The following is a 20,207-nucleotide window of genomic DNA, read 5'->3' as shown; positions in this document are numbered from 1 at the left end:
GTTTGTTATTGTTTGCCACTGAGTTTTGGGGTAGCTGTGACTCAGCAAACGCTGACTGAAACGGTCTCCTTACCCAACTCCAGAAGTTTCAGGCAGGGAGACTGGCCCTGGCTTTTCTTACTTTTAAGATGCAGTTTCAGAAATTGGGTCATTTTGTGTACATCCCTCTCTCCCCAATTTTCTCTGGGCTGGTAATGTCCCATTCAAAGAAGACAGCAGGGACTATGAAGACCCATATTTTGGCCACCTGGGCACCCGGTGCAGAATCCAGCACAAAGATGGTTCTCAGGCAGTGCCTGATTGATGGAAAGATGGGATGAGTACGGCCAAAATCACTAGAGGCAGCAACCTGGACCTCAGATGCTCAGAGCCACTGGTTCTGCAGTCCCCAAAGCACGGAAAGTGGACTCCACTGGTGATATAATATCATCTCAGACCATATGCAATAGACCTGCATATATTTATTATAATATGTTTTAGGAAACACATTTCCAACCTGTGATTTCAGGACTATTACTGCTTAGGATGCACCTAAGTCTAAAAAAAAAATCCAAAACCTAAAAAACCAAAAACAAAAACGAAAAAGAGATAATTTAAATAAATACAGTAACTAAAAAAAATAGTACCGATGGTATGTGAATATGAAAACGTAAGTGAAATTTGGGAAACACTGGTCTATTACAAGTCTCTTTTTCCTAAAAATTACAATCATAATCATAGTGAGCATTTTTGAGCAAACAAGATACGCTGTTTGAAGCGCTTCACAGATATTATTTTATAAATTCCTGATACCCTATGAGGCAAGTACTATCAGCATCTTCATCCTGCAGGTGAAGAAACTGAGGCCCAGAGAGGTAAGGAACTTGCACAAGGTCACAGAGTAAGTGACAGTGAGGATTTGATTTCAGGCTCCAACTTCCAGGATCTCAGTCCTTGACAGCTATGTCTCTACTGGTTCTGCTTGAAGAACCTGGTACTGGGGAAGTTTAGCATTGCCCAGAGTTAACTGCAAAATCCAGAACTTGATCCTCAGACTCCTAACTCCCAGCCCAGTGCTCTTGTCCCTGCTCCACAAGGAATATGCTGGAGAGGACACCTGGGGTTTATGAGGACGCCTGGGCTGTGTGAGGTCTGTGAGAGGAAAGGGAGAGAGGTGGTAAGCACTGCAAGGAAGACTTGGAAGGGAGAGACGGGGAAATAAGGATCTGTCATGGGTTATATCAAGGCTGCCAAGCTGAGGCAGGTGCCCAAAGAATGCAGGGAAGCTAGAATACAGACAGAGATATTCAGCAAAGGAGGGCTAGCAGAGCAAGGGTTGGCACACAGGAGCTGCTTCCCAAGAGAACTGCCCACCCCGGCCAGTATCAGGAGTGAGTTTCCCGAGTTTCCCTAAGTGACATTCACTTTGTCTATATTTAGATCCTAAAGCCACCCATTGTTTCTGTCCCAGTGAACAGCTGGGGTCACCACTCTAACCTTGCCCGCTCCGAGTCACACGTCTGAGTATTCCATCAAGAGAGGCCTTTTTAGGATCTGGTTTGAATCAACTTCCCCTTCCATGGCTCCTACTTGGCGTCCTGGGCAAGCTGTAAAAACATGGCTAGAATAGCGGCTTTAAAATGCATTCTCAACCTTCCATTGAATATGCTGCTTCCTTCCCTCCACAAAATCAAACTATGTCCATGTTTACCTCAGGACATAGGTGCTTCAGAGCCCTGTTGTTGCTAAGCCCTTACACACTAAGGTCTGAGCTATTCCAGAGGCTGATGGGTGAGGATCACTTGAGCCCAGGAAGTCAAGGCTGCAGTGAGCTATGATCATGCCACTGCACTCCAGCATGGGTGACAGAGCAAAACTGTCTCTAAAAGGAAAAAAAAAAAAAAAAAATATATATATATATATATGTTCATAAGCAGACTAAAGTAGCTAGTAAGCCAATTACATTTTGAGTTCTAGTTGATATCCTTGGGAAATGGGTGCTTAAACACATTCATTAAATCATTCATTAAATCATTTGACTTTGAAACAGGGCAGATGTGAAAACTATTTTTGACTTTTTGTGCAAGATACTTGCATACTTTAGACTCATATCTGAGCTAAAATGAGTTTAGAGACATCTCTGATTCGACAAGTGGGGAAACTGAGTCCAGAGAAAGTAGTGACTTGTCATAGGTGCCTCTTACTTAGGCACTGACTGGACCATAGCAAACATTCACCAAAATGGGACAACTTACCAAATCATTGGAAAGGAAAGTGTTACTGCAGATGTTGCACACAATAGGAGATCTGGGAAGGACCCCACATTAAAGTCATCACATAGCACTTAATGGCTAAAAACATCATTTCTGAATCCATTCTTCCTGGGTTTGAAACCTGATCCACTACTTAACCATTCAGGTGACCTAGACAAATTATTTATCTTCTGTAAATCTCAGTTTTTTGCTGTCTGCAAAATAAGAATAATGATAATAGCCAATCCCTACAGTGTTGTAAGACTTTTATGACCAAATATGAGTAAAGTGTTTAGATAAGCATCTAATAAATGTAAGTTATCGTATTATATCGTTATTAACATTAAATTAACTATCACTGACATGTAATCAATCATTTGAATGTTGTCAACTTTCATACTTGAAAGGCTCAAGAATTATTCATCAAGAGAGCAAATAGTGAGGTGAGTGAGATGGGGAAAGGCTGAAGTTACCCCAGTCACATCAAAGTATTAAAAATATACGTCTGAGGGGCATGCAGTGGCTCATGTCTATAATCCTAGTACTTTGGAAGGCCAGCGTGAGAGGATCACTTACGGCCAGGAGTTCAAGATGAGTCTGAGCAACACTGCAATACCTGGTCTTGACAAAAAAGTTAAAAAATTAGCCGGGTATGGTGGTGTACACTTGTAGTCCCAGCTACTCGGGAGGCTGAGGTGGGAGCATCCCTTGAGCCCAGGAGTTCAAGGCTGCAATGAGCTATGATTGTGCCACTGCACTCGAGCCTGGGCAACAGAGAAAGACCCTGTCTCCTTAAAAACAAAAAACAACAAACAAACAAACAAAAGTATGTCTAAACAGTGTAACAAAACAAAAAGGCAACACAAAGAATGGGATAATATATTTGCATATAATATACTGAAAAGAGATTAATATTCAGAATATGTAAAGAACTCCTAAAACTCAATAACAAAAAAATAAGCAACCCAATTCAAAAGTGAGCAAAGGACTTGAACAGACATTTCTGCAAAAAAGACATACAAATGGTCAATAATGCACATGAAAAGATGCTCAACATCACTAATCATCAGAGAAATTCAAATCAAAACTATAAGGTGATACCACTTCACATCTATTAGAATGGCTACTATTGAAAAAAAAATCAAAATTAGAAGTGTTGGTGAGGATGTCGAGAAACTGGAACCCTTGTGCACTGTAGGTGGGAATAAAAATGGAATAGCCACTGTGGAAAACAGTACGGTGGTTCCTCAAAACATTAAAAATAGAAGTACTGTATGTTCTAGCAATACTACTTCTGGGTATATACTCAAAAAAACAAAAAGCAGGTAGTGGGAATGTAAACTAGTACAACTACTATGGAAAACAGTGTCGAGATTCCTTAAAGAACTAAAAGTAGAACTACCATTTGATTCAGCAATCCCACTACTGGCTATCTACCCAGAGGAAAAGAAGTCATTATACGAAAAAGATACTTGTACATGCATGTTTATAGCAGCACAATTCACAACTGCAAAACCATGGAACATACCCAAACAGTCATCAATCAAGGAGTGGATAAATAAACTATGGTATATTTACACAATGGACTACTACTCAGCCATAAGAAGGAATGAATTAACGGCATTGCAGCAACCTGGATGAGATTGGAGACTATTATTCTAAGTGAAGTGACTCAGGAATGGAAAACCAAACATCGTTATGACCTCACTGATATGTGGGAGTTAAGCTATGAGGACGCAAAGACGTAAGAATGATACAATGGACTTTGGGGACTTGAGGAGAAGGGTAAGAGAGCAGTGAGGGATAAAAGACTACAAATAGGTTGCAGTATATACTGCTTGGATGATGGGTGCAACAAAATTTCACAAATCACTACTAAAGAACTTACTCATGTAACCAAATACTAGCTGTACCCCAATAACTTACAGGAAAAAAACTGAAAGCACGGTCTTAAGAGATTATTTGTACACTCATATTCATAGCAGCATTATCCACAACAGCTAAAACATGAAAGCAACCCGAGGTCCATCCAAGGATGAATGGATAAGCAAAATGTGGTATGTCACCGTTTAACAATATTAATTGACAAAAAACACCTGTTTAATGTGGGGCATACAGTAAACAGCTCTCAAATCTTTCAGCCTTGTAATACAGAGGGTAGTTTTCAATCACTATTAGAGGTAATAATGAAATGCAAAATATGTACTATATATGATTATGCAACAGTGTCATATATTCATAGAGAAATTGAGTATTTGTTTCTCTGTTACCTTCAGAGCTCCATACAATATTACCACCATATGCAATAATGGAATATTCTTTTTTTTTTTAAATTTTGAATTTTGCTTTATTTAATTTTTTTTTAAACCAGAATATTCTTAAAGGAAGGGAATTCTGACACATATTACAACATGAATGCACCCAGAAGACATTATGCTAAGGGAAATAAGCCAGTCAAAAAAAGACAAATACTGTTTGACTCTACTTATATGAGATACTTAGAGTAATCAAAATCATAGAGACAGAAAGTAGAAGGGTGGTTCCCAGGGGATGGGGGAGGGAAGAATGGAGAGTTATTGTTTAACGGGTAGAGAGTTTCAGTTTTGCAAGGTGAAAAGAGTTCTGGTGATGGATGGTGGTGATGGTTGTACAACATTATGAATGTACTTAATACCACTAAGCTATTTACTTAAAATAGTCAAGATGGTAAATTATGTGTTAGATGTATTTTTACCACAATAAAAAATTTGAAAAAAATGTATGTCTAGAATGGTCATACACAATGGTCATACATAAAAGCTGGAATCAGGGTTACAGAAATCAGTCCCAGGAACATAGTTCTGATGAGAAGAATAGAAAAAGCAATGGACATTGCCTTTAAAAAACAGTTTTGGCAAGCCAGGTGCAGTGGCTCATGCCTCTGACCCCAGCACTTTGGGAGGCTGAAGCTTGAGCTCAAGGAGGATTGCTTGAGCTCAGAGTTTAAGACGATCCTGAGCAACATAGTGAGACCCACGTCTCCACAAAAAAATGAAATAATTAGCAGGGTATGGTGGTGTATGCCTGTAGTCCCAGCTACTCAGGAGGCTGAGGCAAGAGGACTGCTGGAGCCCAGGCGGTCAAGATTGCAGTGAGCTGTGATTGCACCACTGTATTCCAGCCTGGATGACAGACTAAGATTCTGTCTCAAAAAAACAAAAATAAACAAACAAACAAAGAACAGTTTTGGCTTATCCAAAACTTTAACAACTACCTCCACAAAAAAAAAATAAAGGGATAGGGAAAGTAACCTTCAGAGCTCCTAACCATTCTTCAACCCATGGAAACATAACATTTCCAGACACTCTTTCCAAAATAACCCAAACCAAACAACGATGTTCTTAATGAGAATGGTATCAGGTCTGAGTCTCCACTGATAATATCTGACTTCATTCTCCCAATAATAAACAGACTCAAAAACACCAGGATCACTTTAGGGAAACCTACAAAACAGTTGCTTCAAGCAGCATGAACTTCTAAAACCTAGTTTAGCCATCTTCCAATCCAAAGAAAAAGAGAAGATCTTGGAAATCCACTTTGTGATTAAATAGCAACAATAAAACAGAAGGCGGATGCATCTTCTTTTCTCTCTTTTCCTTCCCATTAATCAAAATCATCCTCTTACAAAAATTAAAACAGTAGCATTGCAGAGCACAGTGTGAAAAGCCCTTCCCTTTGTTCCCCTCCAATCACATATGCTAAAGGAGGCCCTGACAGCTATGCACGCCACTCAGCTCACCCTCGCAACCAAGCAAAGCCATCTGCGGCCTTAAACACAGCCACACAGTGCTCTTCTGATTCATACTAAAGTGAGGCGGGTATCTGGCTCCATCATCCCAGGTGCTTTTAACAGCATTTCTCTGATCAGTGTCTTGGAAGGTAAAAAGAACACTGTGTCCTCCCACACCTCAGATCCTGGCACCGCCCCCCCACCCGGCTCGCTCGGGTGGGAGTTGAGAGCCGGCCCATCCCAGGCTCAGCAGCAGGGGGCTTACCTGCACAGGGACAAAGAGGCAGCACCACACCATGGGGCGCTCTGACCTCATTCACTTGGACTCGCTGGCTCCTAACTGCAGTGGAGCCCTGTGCACAGGATTCTCTGAACAGGGCTGAGCATAGTTTCCCTGAAGGAACTCCTCCCCGCCACTTGGGCTGCATGACAGGAAGTGACAGGGGCCATCAGTTACAAGTGTCAGAGGCTGAGAGCCGCACCAGTCAAGAGCTCCCCACCTCTCCTACTATTGCTGTTTTTGCAAAGCACTCTTTGAGCATTCAAAGGTAAACCAGAAGTTCAGTTTCTGACTGACAATCCCCAGCCTGTGAGAGAGAAACTGTGCTCACTGGGTCCCCACCAAAAGCAATGTGAAGCATCCCGTCGGCTGCAGCGGGTGTGCTGCCTGCAGCTTTGCAGACCCAAACATCAGGGTGAAGTAGAAAAGAAAGCATCACTAGGAGAAGGGACATTGGGAGGAGAGTGTTGGGTCTTCAAAGAGGAATCAATGATCTACTTGAACTTTAACCAAGAATCAGTGCCCGGGATACAGAGCCCACACTGAGTCGCAGTTCAAAAGCAACTACACACCCATCCTTTTCTTTTTGTCTTATGCAAACCTGGCATCTTCCCTTCAGAGCTCTTTCAAAGTAGCTGCTTCTGGAAACCTCCCTTTCAACTTTTGTCATGGGTAAGAGGTCTTCCTGCTCAGAGCTATTATGGAAATAATTCATGGCTGACATTTCTTGTTTTATGAAGTGGGAATCTCACCAGAATGAACGTCTTGCTCCAGTTCCTTGCCTTATAAAAAACCCAGACCTCTTGGGTAAGGGAGACTGTCTCATAGGAAACTATAAGGTTTCAGATTGAAAACTATGCCTGGCTCACTCCTTCCCCACAAACAAACCAGCACTCTCACCCTCCTTGCACATTGGCAGAGGGTCTCAAACTCAAGGAGACATAACTCTAGTGTAGTTCTCAATTATTGATTTATTTCTTTTAGTTATCTAATGGGGTAGTATTTGACTTACAAAAATCTTCCTAATTACAAATTTTAGTGGCTAAGATTTAGCCCAGGGTTTCCTGAGGCCTTCTTACAAATGCACGGATTTTTAAGAGCCTTCCTCTGTCTCAGGCCTGAGTAAAGTCAGGGGACCCAGCAAAGACAGCAGGTTCATTTGAACAATAAGCTTCTGGTCTAACAGAAGGAGATTAAATCCAAGACTTTCATTAGAAAGCAGGCTCTCTCCATCCACATTGCCAGGAATTTGCAAAAAGTGTTGAGGGGTCCAGGAAATAAGCGAGCTTGGCAAATGCATTTTTCATGGGGACAAAGTCTGAGAAGGATTCTCAGAGCAAGAGACACATGGGCAGTCTTCTGACGGGTGTTCTAGGCAGAAGAACTGGCAAACTCAACAGCAAGGCAGTGCAGAACTACGGGGTATTTTGGAAGAAACCAAGTACGTTAATAGGTCTGGAGGCTTCTCTGACAGGCTTAGGTCTTGCTTCAAAAAGTGTGAGGGAATCACACCTGCTTAGAGAAAGGAGGAAGTGAAATCACTGCCTTTCAGGCAAGCATCTGGGTCACCAAGGAGCTAGCACCTGGAAGCACTCAGTAATGAGTGGCAGATCAAATGGCAGTGTCCACCGAGAAGTGGGTTTCAGATTGTCCTTGGGATTCCCTATTTCCTAAAGCCTGACTCCCCACAAAGCAAGCTAGTTAAGTGGTGGCTGGGGGAGGGGTAAGGGCAGGTATTCCTAAGGCCTCTTGTTCCAGCCTCCTACACAGGAAGGGTCCTGAATTTGAACAAGCCTGTAAACAACTTGAGATTAGCCAGCTTTGGGGACAACTCAGCCGATGAAGAAAGACAGTGCCCTGGGAAACAAGGGAGGCTGCATCACCCAGCCACTCCTTTCTTGGACGATTTTCTGACAAGTCACTTCGAGGAGTCCTAGCAGCCAAGGCCAGCCTCACCTCAGTGAGGATTCATTGGAAATGTGAGATGACCAGGGCATACTATGTTGTATTTCTTTTGGGGGGAGGAAGGGAAAATTCACATGAACAAATCCTAGAATGATTCAACCTAACTTCCGGCTGCTGACTGAATGGGAAAGAAGAACTGAAACCTGTGGGCTGCAGCACTTTGTGGAAGAGGTGAAACTTGAGGGGCTCCAGGGCAGGTAGCAGTGGAGTAGGGAGGGACAGAGAGAGGGCCAACAGATGCCCTGGCAGGGGAAAGGGATGCAGCCTGCAAAAAGCAAGGCAAGAACAGGGCACGGCCGTCTCCTCTGATGCCCTTGCTCTGACCAGAAGCAATAACTCCTGGACTGAAATGGGTCCATGAAGAAGGCACTTCAAGAGGAGAATTTCAATAGTAAGAGGCTCTGATCTGCAAGATCCACATTCATTTTGAGCTTTATAATGGGATATCAAAAGGAACAGTTTTCTCTATGGTATCTAGGATACTACCAAGTATTCAAACATGTTTATGTATTGGTTTTACATTTTAAAAGTAACACAGCATCACTGTCACACATTCAAACCACACAGAAGTATATAAAAAGTGAGTCTTCCCAAAGGCCCTACTTTTTTTTCTATCCCGATCCCATTTGCTGGACGCACTGGGGTTAAAAAGCCAGATGTAGACAGAGGCTCATTAACCCAAATGGATTTAGGACCAGCAGTCAGGTGCTTGAAAGAAAAGGCCAGGTGGGCACTGGGGCACCACTGAGAGTTTTTGTCTTAGGTCAGTTCCAGCTTTTCAGGTTCCTAAGGGGTTAATGGCCCAGGGTGACCAGACATTCTAATTTTACATAAAACCCGGAAATTCAGGGTTTTATGTAAAATCTGTCAATTGTAAATGCTGGCAACTATTCATCACCATAAGAAGTACTGTACGGGCCACATAACACAGTTGCTGGCTACATTTGGCCCCGGGGGGGCCACCAGTTTGCATCCTCTGGTGGTAATCCTTCCAGACATTTCCTTCTGTCTAAAAACACGAGTTGCTGGGTATAACATCTTATTTTTTTCAAAAATAGAATTATAACATTGTTCTACCACTTGCTTTTTTCATTTAACATCCAGGGCATCTTTCCCTGTCACGTACGTTTTCAACCCCTTACTGCAGAGCATGCTATGGTATGGAAGGAAATTAACTCATGTAGCCACCTGCCCTGTGGACATTTAGCAAATACGAACGATATGCTTGAAATGCCACTTCTCATTGTCCATTCCTCTTACCTCTGCCAATGTTGATAACTCATGATGAAAGTGCACCTGTGTGCAGATATTAATATATCATACAGCCACAATTACTGAAACCAGAGTGACCAAGGATTTTTTATGTTTTAATATGAGCGCTTACCATGTATTTTCCCATGTGATCCTCACAACCGTCCCAAAAGAGGCCTTATTATCATCTCTCTTTGCAGATTTAAAAAAACTGAGACTCAAAAAGGTGGTGTACACTTCTCCATGGCACGTGGCCTAGAGGTGGTGAAGTTGGTTAGGAGTGGGGCCCAGCAAGCTTACTTCAGAGCTCCTGCTACAAGCATACAGCCCTCAGAAGAGACAGCCAGAAACCTCCTCTGGGATATTCAAGAATCTGACATATCAGAGCACAAACCACTAGAGAAGGATCGCTAACAATGGGACAATTCACTTGCCTCTTGGAAAGAAAAGTCTCATTTTAAAGCCCTTCTTCATACTTATCCAACATAAATTCTACATAGATTGGAGAGAAATGTTAAAAGGGGGTAAAAAATACAAAATTCTGGGGGCGTAGGTTCTCAGGGTATGGTATTTTTCTTTCGGTGTATAGAGCTGAATCATATATTTATACACAGGAAACTACCTACAAGGTGCCTACAATGCAAAGATGAACCCTGTTTTCCCACAGCTGGTTACATAACCAAACTGGTAACAGTCCCTCTTGTTGGGCTCTAAAGAGATTAGCACCAAAACTGGGATCTAACTAAGATGCCACCAAAAGTGTCATGGCATCACTAGAACCAGAACCATGCTTCCTGTGTTCTTGTTCGATACATCTGAGGGTATTTTCTGTTGAGAAGTTCCAAGCAATTTCCTTAACAAAGATATTATAAGGAACATACTCATCAGGGTTGTGAGAATTTCATTTACATAAAATAAAATATTTAGATTTTAGCAGAATTACTTCTTCATTACAAGTTGGCAAGCAACGATGATTCTTTCCATTTGAGCTTTATCCTGGTTCCTTAATGCCTTTCTTATTTGTACTCAGCAAGTCAGAAATTTCACAAAACCTTACAGTTGGAAAGGGAATTTCAAAATCTTTAAACATATCCCATTTGATACTTCAAATTTTAAAATTCTACAAACTGAATTTAAAAACAGGTAGTAAAAAAATCTCATGGCCCAGTGTGGTGCCTCACACCTGTAATCCCGGTGGTTATGGAGGCAGAGACATGAGGATGGCTTGAGCCCAGGAGTTCAAGACCTGTCTGGACAATGTGAGACCCTGTTCTCTACAAAAATCTCAAATGGGATGGTAGCAGTGACCAAATTAAAATAGCATATTGCACACTGGCTTAACCAAGGTTCCAACATCATAAGATTATTATTTCTCAGATCTTAGGTTTCTAAGGTAAGACTAAGGAAAAACAAAAATTCAAAAACAAATTTAGGTAAGACTAAGGAGAAACAAAATTTGGGTGTTACTACATTGTCAGGGAGGCAAAAAGCACAGCAAGTCAGTGAGAAATAAAAAGAACATCAAATTAGAGCCTGGGAGTTGCTCACAGTCATGCACTTTTATTGAAAGTCTTTATCTACTCCTCAGAGCTAGAAGGGTGGTTAATCCAAGTAAAACTTGAGCAACTCCTCTGCCCGCTTCACCATGAACCCTAGACAAATGGAGCAGGGGTGTCCAGACACTTTCCCAGGCCAAGGCCTATTGGACTCAAGGTGGTTCAACTCAAGAGACTCTGAACATTTGAAAATGTTGATGCTCTTGGAGAGCCCTGCTTAGTATCCCAGCTCAACAAGATTATAAAATGATGAGAAGAATGTGGGAACAGACCTGGCTGCCCAAGGTCAAGAATGAATAAATAGAAAAGTCTTCATCTATGGTTTCAACACAGGAACTAAAAATAAATGATGCTGGAACAGGGAAGTCTCAATGATTGCCAGTCATGGCTAATCTTGAGTGCTTATCTTACTGGTTTTGTCACGGGCAATCGCCTGAGCTTGGTCTTTATTCTCTCTAAACAAATCTGAACTTGTATAACCAGATTCCTCACATTATTTTGGCAACTGACACATGGGCAGCTATTTTTAAAAGTGAATGCAAAAAAATAAAAAGAAAAGAAAAGAAAGCCGTCTTCTGATGAATGGTGTGAAGCAGCTACTGGCCTGGTCGCTGCAGTTCTGCCTCCTTGACTAACACAAGAAGCAAGAGCCACCTGAAGAATTTCTGCATGAAGCAGACAGGGACCGCTTGCAAATAAGCTCATACAGTTATTTCTTAGAAATATGAACACCCTGGGTGCAGCTTTTTCAAGAAACTGTCAAGTCCCCTTCCTTACACTGTCAGTTAAAAGTGAAACTCCAGTCTGTGGGTTACTGACTTCTGCCCAATTTTTAGGAAGAAAAAAAAAGTTTAAAAACTGATTAGCTGATATCTATCAGCTAAAGGGCTTCCTTACTTGGAAATGAGACTTACTATTTGGCATTGTACTGTCAAAGTTGGTTAGAAGCGGAAAATTTGAATATGGGGGTGGGGGTGGTATTTCTGACACTTACATGAATACTCAGGAGGATTTTTAAAAGAAACCTGCCTATATCAAAAAACAGCACTTGACACACTGAATTTCCAAGTTAAAAATATATAACAAAAGCAAGAATAATTCTTATTAAAAAGTTTCTCACCATTATTTTGACTTCAGATAACTCTTTAGGGATAATTTCTGGGAACAACCACTTGGCTGGAATAGTTAACAGTAAATTAATATTTGGGCTCTGTGATTTTTGGCTCTGCCATTTATTTACAAGTTGAATGACCTGGTAAGTCACTTCTTAATTTCCTTGATCTTTAGTTTCCTTATCTGTAAAACAGGAATGACTCCTTTATCCCTAGCAGGGTTGCAGGGAGGATGGTAGGATACTAACTGACACAAAGTATTTAAAAGCAGAACAGGCTGGGCGCTGTGGCTCACGCTTGTAATCCCAACACTTTGGCAGAAGGATCAGCTGAGGTCAGGAGTTCAAGACAAGCTTGGCCAACATGGGAAAACCCCATCTCTACTAATATATATATATATATATATTAGCTGGGCACGGTGGTGTGTGCCTATAATCCCAGATACTCGGGAGGCTGTGACAGGAGAATCACTTGAACCCAGGAGGCAGAGGTTGCAGTGAGCCAAGATCATGCCACTTCAGCATGGGCAACAGAGCAAGACTCCGTCTCAAAAAAAAGTCAGAACAAAGGATGACAGGGACTTTGGGCCATCATACCATTGTTTCTATTTTTGTATAGGTTTTAATTTTTCCATAATAAAATATTTTTTAAAAAACAAAGGCATAGTAACATTTTTTTCTTTTTTCAAACAGAAGAGGCAATTTTTTGGTGTGATGTTGGAAACTGGTTCAAATTTTCTTCCTAGCAAATTGAAAAGTGGTACCAAATTTGAAATCCATAGTTTGATTTTTCTATCCTGATTTGACTGTCAACTGGGCATCTAAGAAGAAAACAGAAACTTGCAGTTTCCCATTTCCCTTCTTCCTTCCAATAGAGAAAAAAATGAGAGCATAGTTAAAACTTAAGTCATATTTATTTTTTAAATCTTACAATGCTAACTTCCCTGAAATCCCTGTATCCATCTAAAAAGTTTGAGACTTCTATGAAAATACCCCCAAGAAACCAAGAGATTTAAAAGCCTGTGTGTCCCATGACTCAGAGCGTTCATTCTGCCTAAACACCAGAGAAAGTGATTTTTTGTTTTGTTTTGTTTTGGGTGTGTCATGTATACTTGAAGAATTGGTATTGCCACTTTTTCTCCCTTAATTCAGAATCAGAAAGGAATCACCAAAACGCTGGAAAATACCAAACCAAATGAGATAGGCAGAAAGGGCTTCCAATTCCCACCAAGGCAACTGGTCCTGGTTGGAAGCTCAGCACCTCCTGCCAGTTAGGGCTCTGCCCTGGAGGCTGTCCCTTTAAGTCAGACTTCCTGGTAAGGCTGAGAGATTTCCGCATGCAGCTTCCTGGAGACCGTATAAGATAAACAATAAACTTTGCAACAAGATCATGGACAATAAGCCCCACGTGGCTGTAACAAGAAGCAATTATAAGCATTGACAATGGCTAGGGCATTTCCAACAGGAATGCAAGTCCGTGATAAACAGGGGAGAAACATGCTACCCCACACCTGCACAAACTAAATGATGTGTAAAAAATAGTTCCTAGCCTCTCATCACATTGAGAACTAGTTGCTTCCAAATTCAGCACTTTTTAAAAAAAAATCATTGTCTAAGAGGAAAGCAGTCAGGCCTTTCTTAAAGCACCACTACCTATTAGATGTAAGCTGCTGAGGCCCAGTGACACTACATGTTCCTTACTCCATGGGTCTCTGTGTTACAGGAAAGGGGTCCTGATCCAGACCCCAAGAGAGGGTTCTGGGATCTCGCGCAAGAAAGAATTCAGGGCAAGTCCAGAGAGTAAAGTGAAAGCAAGTTTATTAGGCAAGTAAAGGAATAAAAGAATGGCTACTCCATAGATGGTTGCCCATTTTTAAAGTTATTTCTTGATTATATGTGAAACAAGGGGTGGATGATTCATGCCTCTTCTTTTTAGACCATATAGGGTAATTTCCTGATGTTGCCATGGCATTTGTAAACTGTCATGGCGCTGGTGGGAGTGTAGCAGTGAGAATGACCAGAGGTCACTCTCATTGCCATCTTGGTTTTGGTGGGATTTAGCCAAAATCTTTACTGCAACCTGTTTTTCAGCAAGGTCTTTATGACTTGTATCTTGTGCTGACCTCCTATCTCATCCTGTGACTTACAGTGCCTTAACTGTCTGGGAATGCAGCCCAGTAGGTCTCAGCCTCATGCTACCCAGCTCCTATTCAAGATGGAGTTGCTCTCGTGCATATGCCTCTGACATAAGGGTCACCCTTTGAGTCTCCTGCAGCGGAACCCCCTACCTGGCAAGCTTTGGGGAATCCTCCAACTCAGGAACCAGAGCCCACATTCTACCAAAGGAGATGAGAGTGCCACACACTTGTTTCCCAGCCTCCCTTGCAGTCACAGCATGAGAACATGAGCAGGCTCAGCCAACCATGTGCTGGGATGCAAAGCAGCAGGGCCACTGCAGACCCCATTCTGCGAGGGTGGTGGCAGCTTGCAGAGGTAGAGTGAGGGTAGACTGGGTAGCCACGGCCTATAACCAGTGTTGGTGGTGCAAGCCATGGCATCTACACCTACCCAGCAGTGGTAGCAATAGTGTCTTTACAATAACTATTTGGTGGTATAATTTGGGGTTGTCTCTGTTTCCCTGGTCCTTCCAAAATTCTCTGGGCTACCCTAGACATTGTAATAAATTCATTTTCTGCTTAACTCAGCTATGTCATCACTCAAGTTCAGCTCACAGGCGGCTTCCCTGACCAAGCTGTCTATAGGACCGTGCCCTATACCCCACCATCTTATTCTCTGTCACAATACCCTATTGATTTCCTTCCCAGTACTTATCACATCCTATAACCAATCCATTTCATTATTAACAATACGAACCACCATTGATTGGGGGCTTGCTGTGTGTCAGATGGTAGGCTAAGCTAATTTAATTCTATGAACACCCTATGAGATAAGTACTTTTATTAGCCCTAGTTTATAGATGAGGAAAGAGGCTCAGAATGGTTAAAAAAGTTGTCCAATGTGTCAAGCTTGGCAGTAATGGAATAGGGACCAGAGCCTAGGCCTGCAGCACAGGCTCTTACCACAGTACTCATTCAAGCAGTGACTGAATACACACTGGCCACAGTGCAGGCACCAAGGCCACAGGATAGCCTGGCTCTCGTGGAGCCTGGAGGTTCGTGGTCCAATCTCCCACCTGGTATTCTACCCGTCACCCAAAAACCCTTCTTGGGGAAGAAATGCAGACTGATATGTGCAAAGATGAGACCAGCTTCCTTTGTTCAACAGAAATGTGCCCAGCTCTGTGTTCAAAGCATCAGGCATGCAAAAATACCTCAGAAGCTCACAGGCCAGAGAAGACGCAGACCTGTACACAATGCTCACTGCTCAACCTGCTGGTTCCCACAGCCTCGAAGCACTGGGCTGCAAAGGAAGAAGCCAGGGACTATTCTCAGGGTCTCCCCAGTGAAAGTGCCATTCCAGCTGGTTGTTAATGATGTAGAGGAGTTGCCAGGCTGAGGAGAGGGGGGCCAGCGCAAAGGTGAGAAGTGGGAACAGCAAAGTTCATTTGGGAGGCCAGGAGACGGTCAAGGGGTCTGTGGAAGGGATGGGATGCGAAGGTCAGAGATGAGATGCTTGGAGCCAAGGAAGGAGTTCCAACTGTACCCTGCAGGAAATGGGCAACCAGGGCAAGTCTCTCAGCCAGAACAGCTGCACGACCAGATAGAAATTCTTTTTGTCAAGAACAGTGGCCATGGCCATAGAATACAGTACTAGTCAGATGTTTTTCCTATGTATTTTTAAAGTACACATACATAAATATATTTGCTAAAAGCCAGGAATTATAATAATAAGAAGTTCCATTTCTATGCTTTCCAACTCCCTCTCCTGGCTGAGTAAGAAGTGAAATAAGTCTGCCCTTCCAACAGAAGGAGTTAAACACAGCTACTCCCTCCTGTAATGTGAAATTACACAGAGCTCTCACATGGATAATTTATGGAGAAAACAAGGAATTCCCCAGCTACTTGATTTTACAACTCCAATCACCCAGATCCCCCAGTGTGATAACAAGAACCTCACCTCTGGGTTGTGTCATCATTAAAATGAAAAGCTGATTTCTATTTTTTAAAAGAATGTGTGTGGTTGAGCCACAAAGAGCCTCCTGGGTTGAATGAATACCCCGGGAGTGCTGGGAGGAGTCCCCAGAATGACCCTCAGAGGCTGAGAGAGACTCATGCTTAGTAACGGGCCTCAGGGAATGCTGTGTTAAGTGTGCAGCCCCAGAGGTCTGGAAATGCCAAGCCAGCCGAGGTGGTGAGGGCATAGCAACCAGAACACAGACCAGAAATAAAGGAAGGCAGTTTAGCACAGAGGTGAGGAATAGGAGTTCTGAGCCAGATAACCCAGGTTCAAATCCCAGTGCTGTCACTTAATGTGTGACCCCTGATCATTTACTTAACTTCCCTGTGCCTCTGTTTCCTCCTCTGGTAAATGTGAATAATAAGAGGACCCACCGCAAAAAGTTCTTGTGAGAATCAAATAAGTCAAATATGTATCATTGAGCATAGTGCCTGGCACATAGTAAGTAACAACTGCAGTTTCCTAGAGACTGTAAGATAAACAATTTTGCAGCAACGTAACGGATAATAAGCCCCCATATGGCACAACAAAAAGCAATTATAAGTGCTGACAATGGCTAGGACATTTCCAATAGGAATGCAAATCTGTGTAAATAGCTGTTGCTGATATTACATACAATAATCTTATATAAAAGTATAATATCTAACATAAACATATTTTAAATATACTATATGTAACATTATATAATATGGTTAAAGTGATTTTATTATGATCTGCTTTAACCCAATTTAACAAAGAGTTTTTCAACAAAAATGAGGGGTCTGAGGAGGGGAGCCCCAGGATCAGGCACCTAAAGTGTGTTTGTGCGGTATTTCCAACCACCTGGAGGTTCAATGTCAGGGTTACCTACCGTGGACCACAGAGCCAATCTGCTAGGCCAGAGTCCAGGTGGTACCACATATGAGCTGCAGAGTTGGGAAGTCATTCGACCCATAAAAAACAAATAAAAACCTTGATTTCCTTATCTCTGCAAAGGGGATAACAATAGTACTGCCTTCACAGTTTGTGTCAAGCACTGGTGCTCAATTTTACATGCATTTTTACATAAATCTTTCTAACAACGCTGTGAATCAAAAATGATTATGATGTCTATTTTATAAATGAGAATACCTGAGGCTCAAAGACGTTAAGTAATTGCCAAAGAGCACACAGCTAGAATGACATGCAGGAAATCTACCCCAAGCCAGCACTTTAAGCCAGCCCTCAATTCTGCAGACACATGCAGCATGAGAAGGATGCATGCACCAAAGCTCTTCAGAACAGGAGAGTACTAACCAACACGTGTGCTGGAATCACCCTTTAAGAAGGGCATGTGTTTCCCCACTGCAGACCCCAAAGCTTATGGCACCTATAGGCAGTGAAAAGAAACTCCCCCTTGCTGAGCCTACTATATACCAGGCACCATGTTGAGTGTCCTGCTACATCTTGCCACCTTATCACCATAGAAACCCTCTGAAGCAAGGACTAGAAGACATTGAGACTTAGTGAGGTTGAGTTCCTGGCCCACAGTCACAGAGCTTTTCAGTGGCAGCATCCCTACACACATCTGGGTCCGTTCTGCTCCCACTCAGGCTTGGAGACAGGTTCTGAAAACACTCCTTAATGTCCCTTAGGTGCTCCTCTCCCCCTCATTACCTCCCACTTTGAAAGCACAAAGCTGCTTATTTTGCAGCAGGAAAATGACCATGGGGGCTGAGTAGGGCCATGGTGCAAACTATAATTACTGCAGACAACAATTTGCATTCCAGATCTGAAATGTGCTCAGGGCTCCACTTGAGCCCTGTAATCAGCTTAGCCTTTGCCCAAATCTCTCTTGAAATGAAGACATATTAGACGAACTGAGACACAGCAGGATTTGGAAACTTGCCTCTGCCCCGCAGTGAACTGCCACCTGAGGAAAAACCATGCCAAGAAATGGCCAGGGTTGAGTGGGATTTAAGCCCCAGAAAGGTCGAATTCCTCTGCTGCAGAACAAAGAAAACAGCAGCCAGGACAGTGGACGGGCAGGGCCACATGGGTAAAGAATCAAAGGCAGGAAATGCATTACATAACACACGGGTCTCAGGGAGGTGGAATGGCCACCCTTCCCTCCTTTATCAGAAATGGCTGTCTTGCCTATGAGTCACATGTCAGGATATGGTGACTTTATTGCACAGGACAATAAAGGACACACACAAGGTCAGCAAAAGGCCTACTATGTGCACACTGTGAGAAAAGGGGCATCCTCTGCATTAGAGTAAGAGCTCCAGGCAGGCCTATCCAGGACAAAAAGGCTGCGATTTGGGTCCTCTGGGTTGGGGAAGGAGGGTCTAGAAAGGACAGTAAGAGTTGGGGATACCAGAGTTTTTAACCCTGACTGTGGCCTCTTCTACTCAGTCTGAACCACAGAAGGATTTGCACTAATTATTTCAGTCCCAAGTGGCTAGAGACATGGGTCCTAGTTAACTGAAATTTACCACAGCCCAACTTTCTTTTGCTACAGAAAGAAGGGACGGTTTACATGCCAATTTCCATCACCCCAAATCCAGACTAAAGAGCTTCACATGAAATCTCTACTGAGTCGACAGTACCTGCAACCTAAATCTAGACCACCCTCAAAATCAGAATGTTTCTCAAACTTTAATGTGCCCACACATCACCTGGGGATCTCAATGAAATGCAGCTACTGCTTCAGGTCTGGGGCGGGACCTGAGATTCTGCATACCTAACATGCTCCTGAGTTCTGTTGTCACTAATGTACTATGGACCACATTTTGAGAACCTTACTAGAGGACATGTAGTGACTTAAGCAGAACCCCCCAAAATGTATTTCCTATGTTTCCATAGTCATGGTGACAAGTGGTGACTTCATTCTAAAAGCAAATAAGTAAACTCAAGCACTATGTATCTTTAAAATTATTGTTTCCAGGCTCAAAACTTCAGCACTTCTACGTTATTTTATTAGTAGCTAACATGATGACTGTTCTTGAAGGAAAGCCTTGTGTAGATGCTATTAACTGAGGAAAATCCAGTAGAACTTCCCTTGGCTGATGTTTCCGGAATAGCCCTAGATCCTCTGAGGTACAAAAAACCTGAAGCCCCAAAGGACAATGCAACTGAGCAATGCTTTTGCCAGTGCTCTCCCTCACTGATGACCCTCTCCCACTCTTGGGTCGCCAGCCCATTGCAGTGCAGCCATATTCCTGAGGCTGGGTCACCTGCCAGCCGCCCTCCCACCAGCTGTGACTGGGATCCTCTTCAGGAGGTCCTCGTCAGTCACAGTTGCACCTTCCCAATCTGACAGATACCTTAATAAAATCATTCATCCAATCCAAAGCATTTTTTTAAATGCTGGAGTTGGTTGCCCTGTCCCGTTATGCAAACAGTACACAATGAGATGCTGATAGCATCTCTCTACCATTGCCAACACAAACCCTGCCAGGCCAGCAGAAATGAACCCAGTGGCTGTAAGCAACAATAGTTGCATGAGTTTGTTTAAACACACACAACTCACAACAGGTGAAAATGTTTTGAACTCCTCCTATTGCTAAACCAGAGACTTTTAAGGTTGGTTTCTTCTAGAAATAAAACCAGCGTCAAGTGTAAGGAACGAAAGGCAGCTGAAGGGAAACCACCCAGAAAGTGAACTTCGTGTTTCTTCCAGCAACACACACAGAGGCACGGACTTTTGGATAGATTTTTGATGAGAACTACTGAATCTGAATTAATTGAGATACTTGCATTGTCTTTGCCTCAAAGTAAGGACTCTTTCCTAATCTTGTTCACTGCATTTTTTTGACTTTTGCTCTTTGAGTTTGGTAGCAAAAATATTTCTTAATATATTAAAGAAGTTCAGTGCCACTAAATAACATAAAATTACATGTAAGAGATACCATAAAGTTTAAACCAAAACCCTAAAATATATATT

The 20,207-nt window shown here is 42.5% G+C and overlaps 1 protein-coding gene across 6 annotated transcripts in view; it reads right to left on the bottom strand.

Moving 5' to 3' along the window:
* ARHGEF3 (Rho guanine nucleotide exchange factor 3) overlaps nucleotides 1-20,207 on the bottom strand; it is a 340,374-nt gene that overhangs the window by 186,956 nt on the left and 133,211 nt on the right. Inside the window, exon 1 of one of the 6 annotated variants that reach the window (XM_007984683.3) lies at nucleotides 6,266-6,394. The exons of the other annotated variants lie outside the window; for them this stretch is intronic. Coding sequence (XP_007982874.3) covers nucleotides 6,266-6,316 — 51 coding nt within the window. The 5' untranslated portion in view covers nucleotides 6,317-6,394. Of the gene's footprint in view, nucleotides 1-6,265; nucleotides 6,395-20,207 lie in introns of those variants that run through there. 6 annotated transcript variants of the gene reach the window in all.

This window comes from Chlorocebus sabaeus, chromosome 22 (genome assembly GCF_047675955.1).
Source record: "Chlorocebus sabaeus isolate Y175 chromosome 22, mChlSab1.0.hap1, whole genome shotgun sequence".
In the NCBI taxonomy this organism is placed as follows: domain Eukaryota; kingdom Metazoa; phylum Chordata; class Mammalia; order Primates; family Cercopithecidae; genus Chlorocebus; species Chlorocebus sabaeus.
The sequence above is the reverse complement of the archived record's forward strand: the minus strand, read 5'-3'. Positions and strand labels throughout refer to the sequence as shown.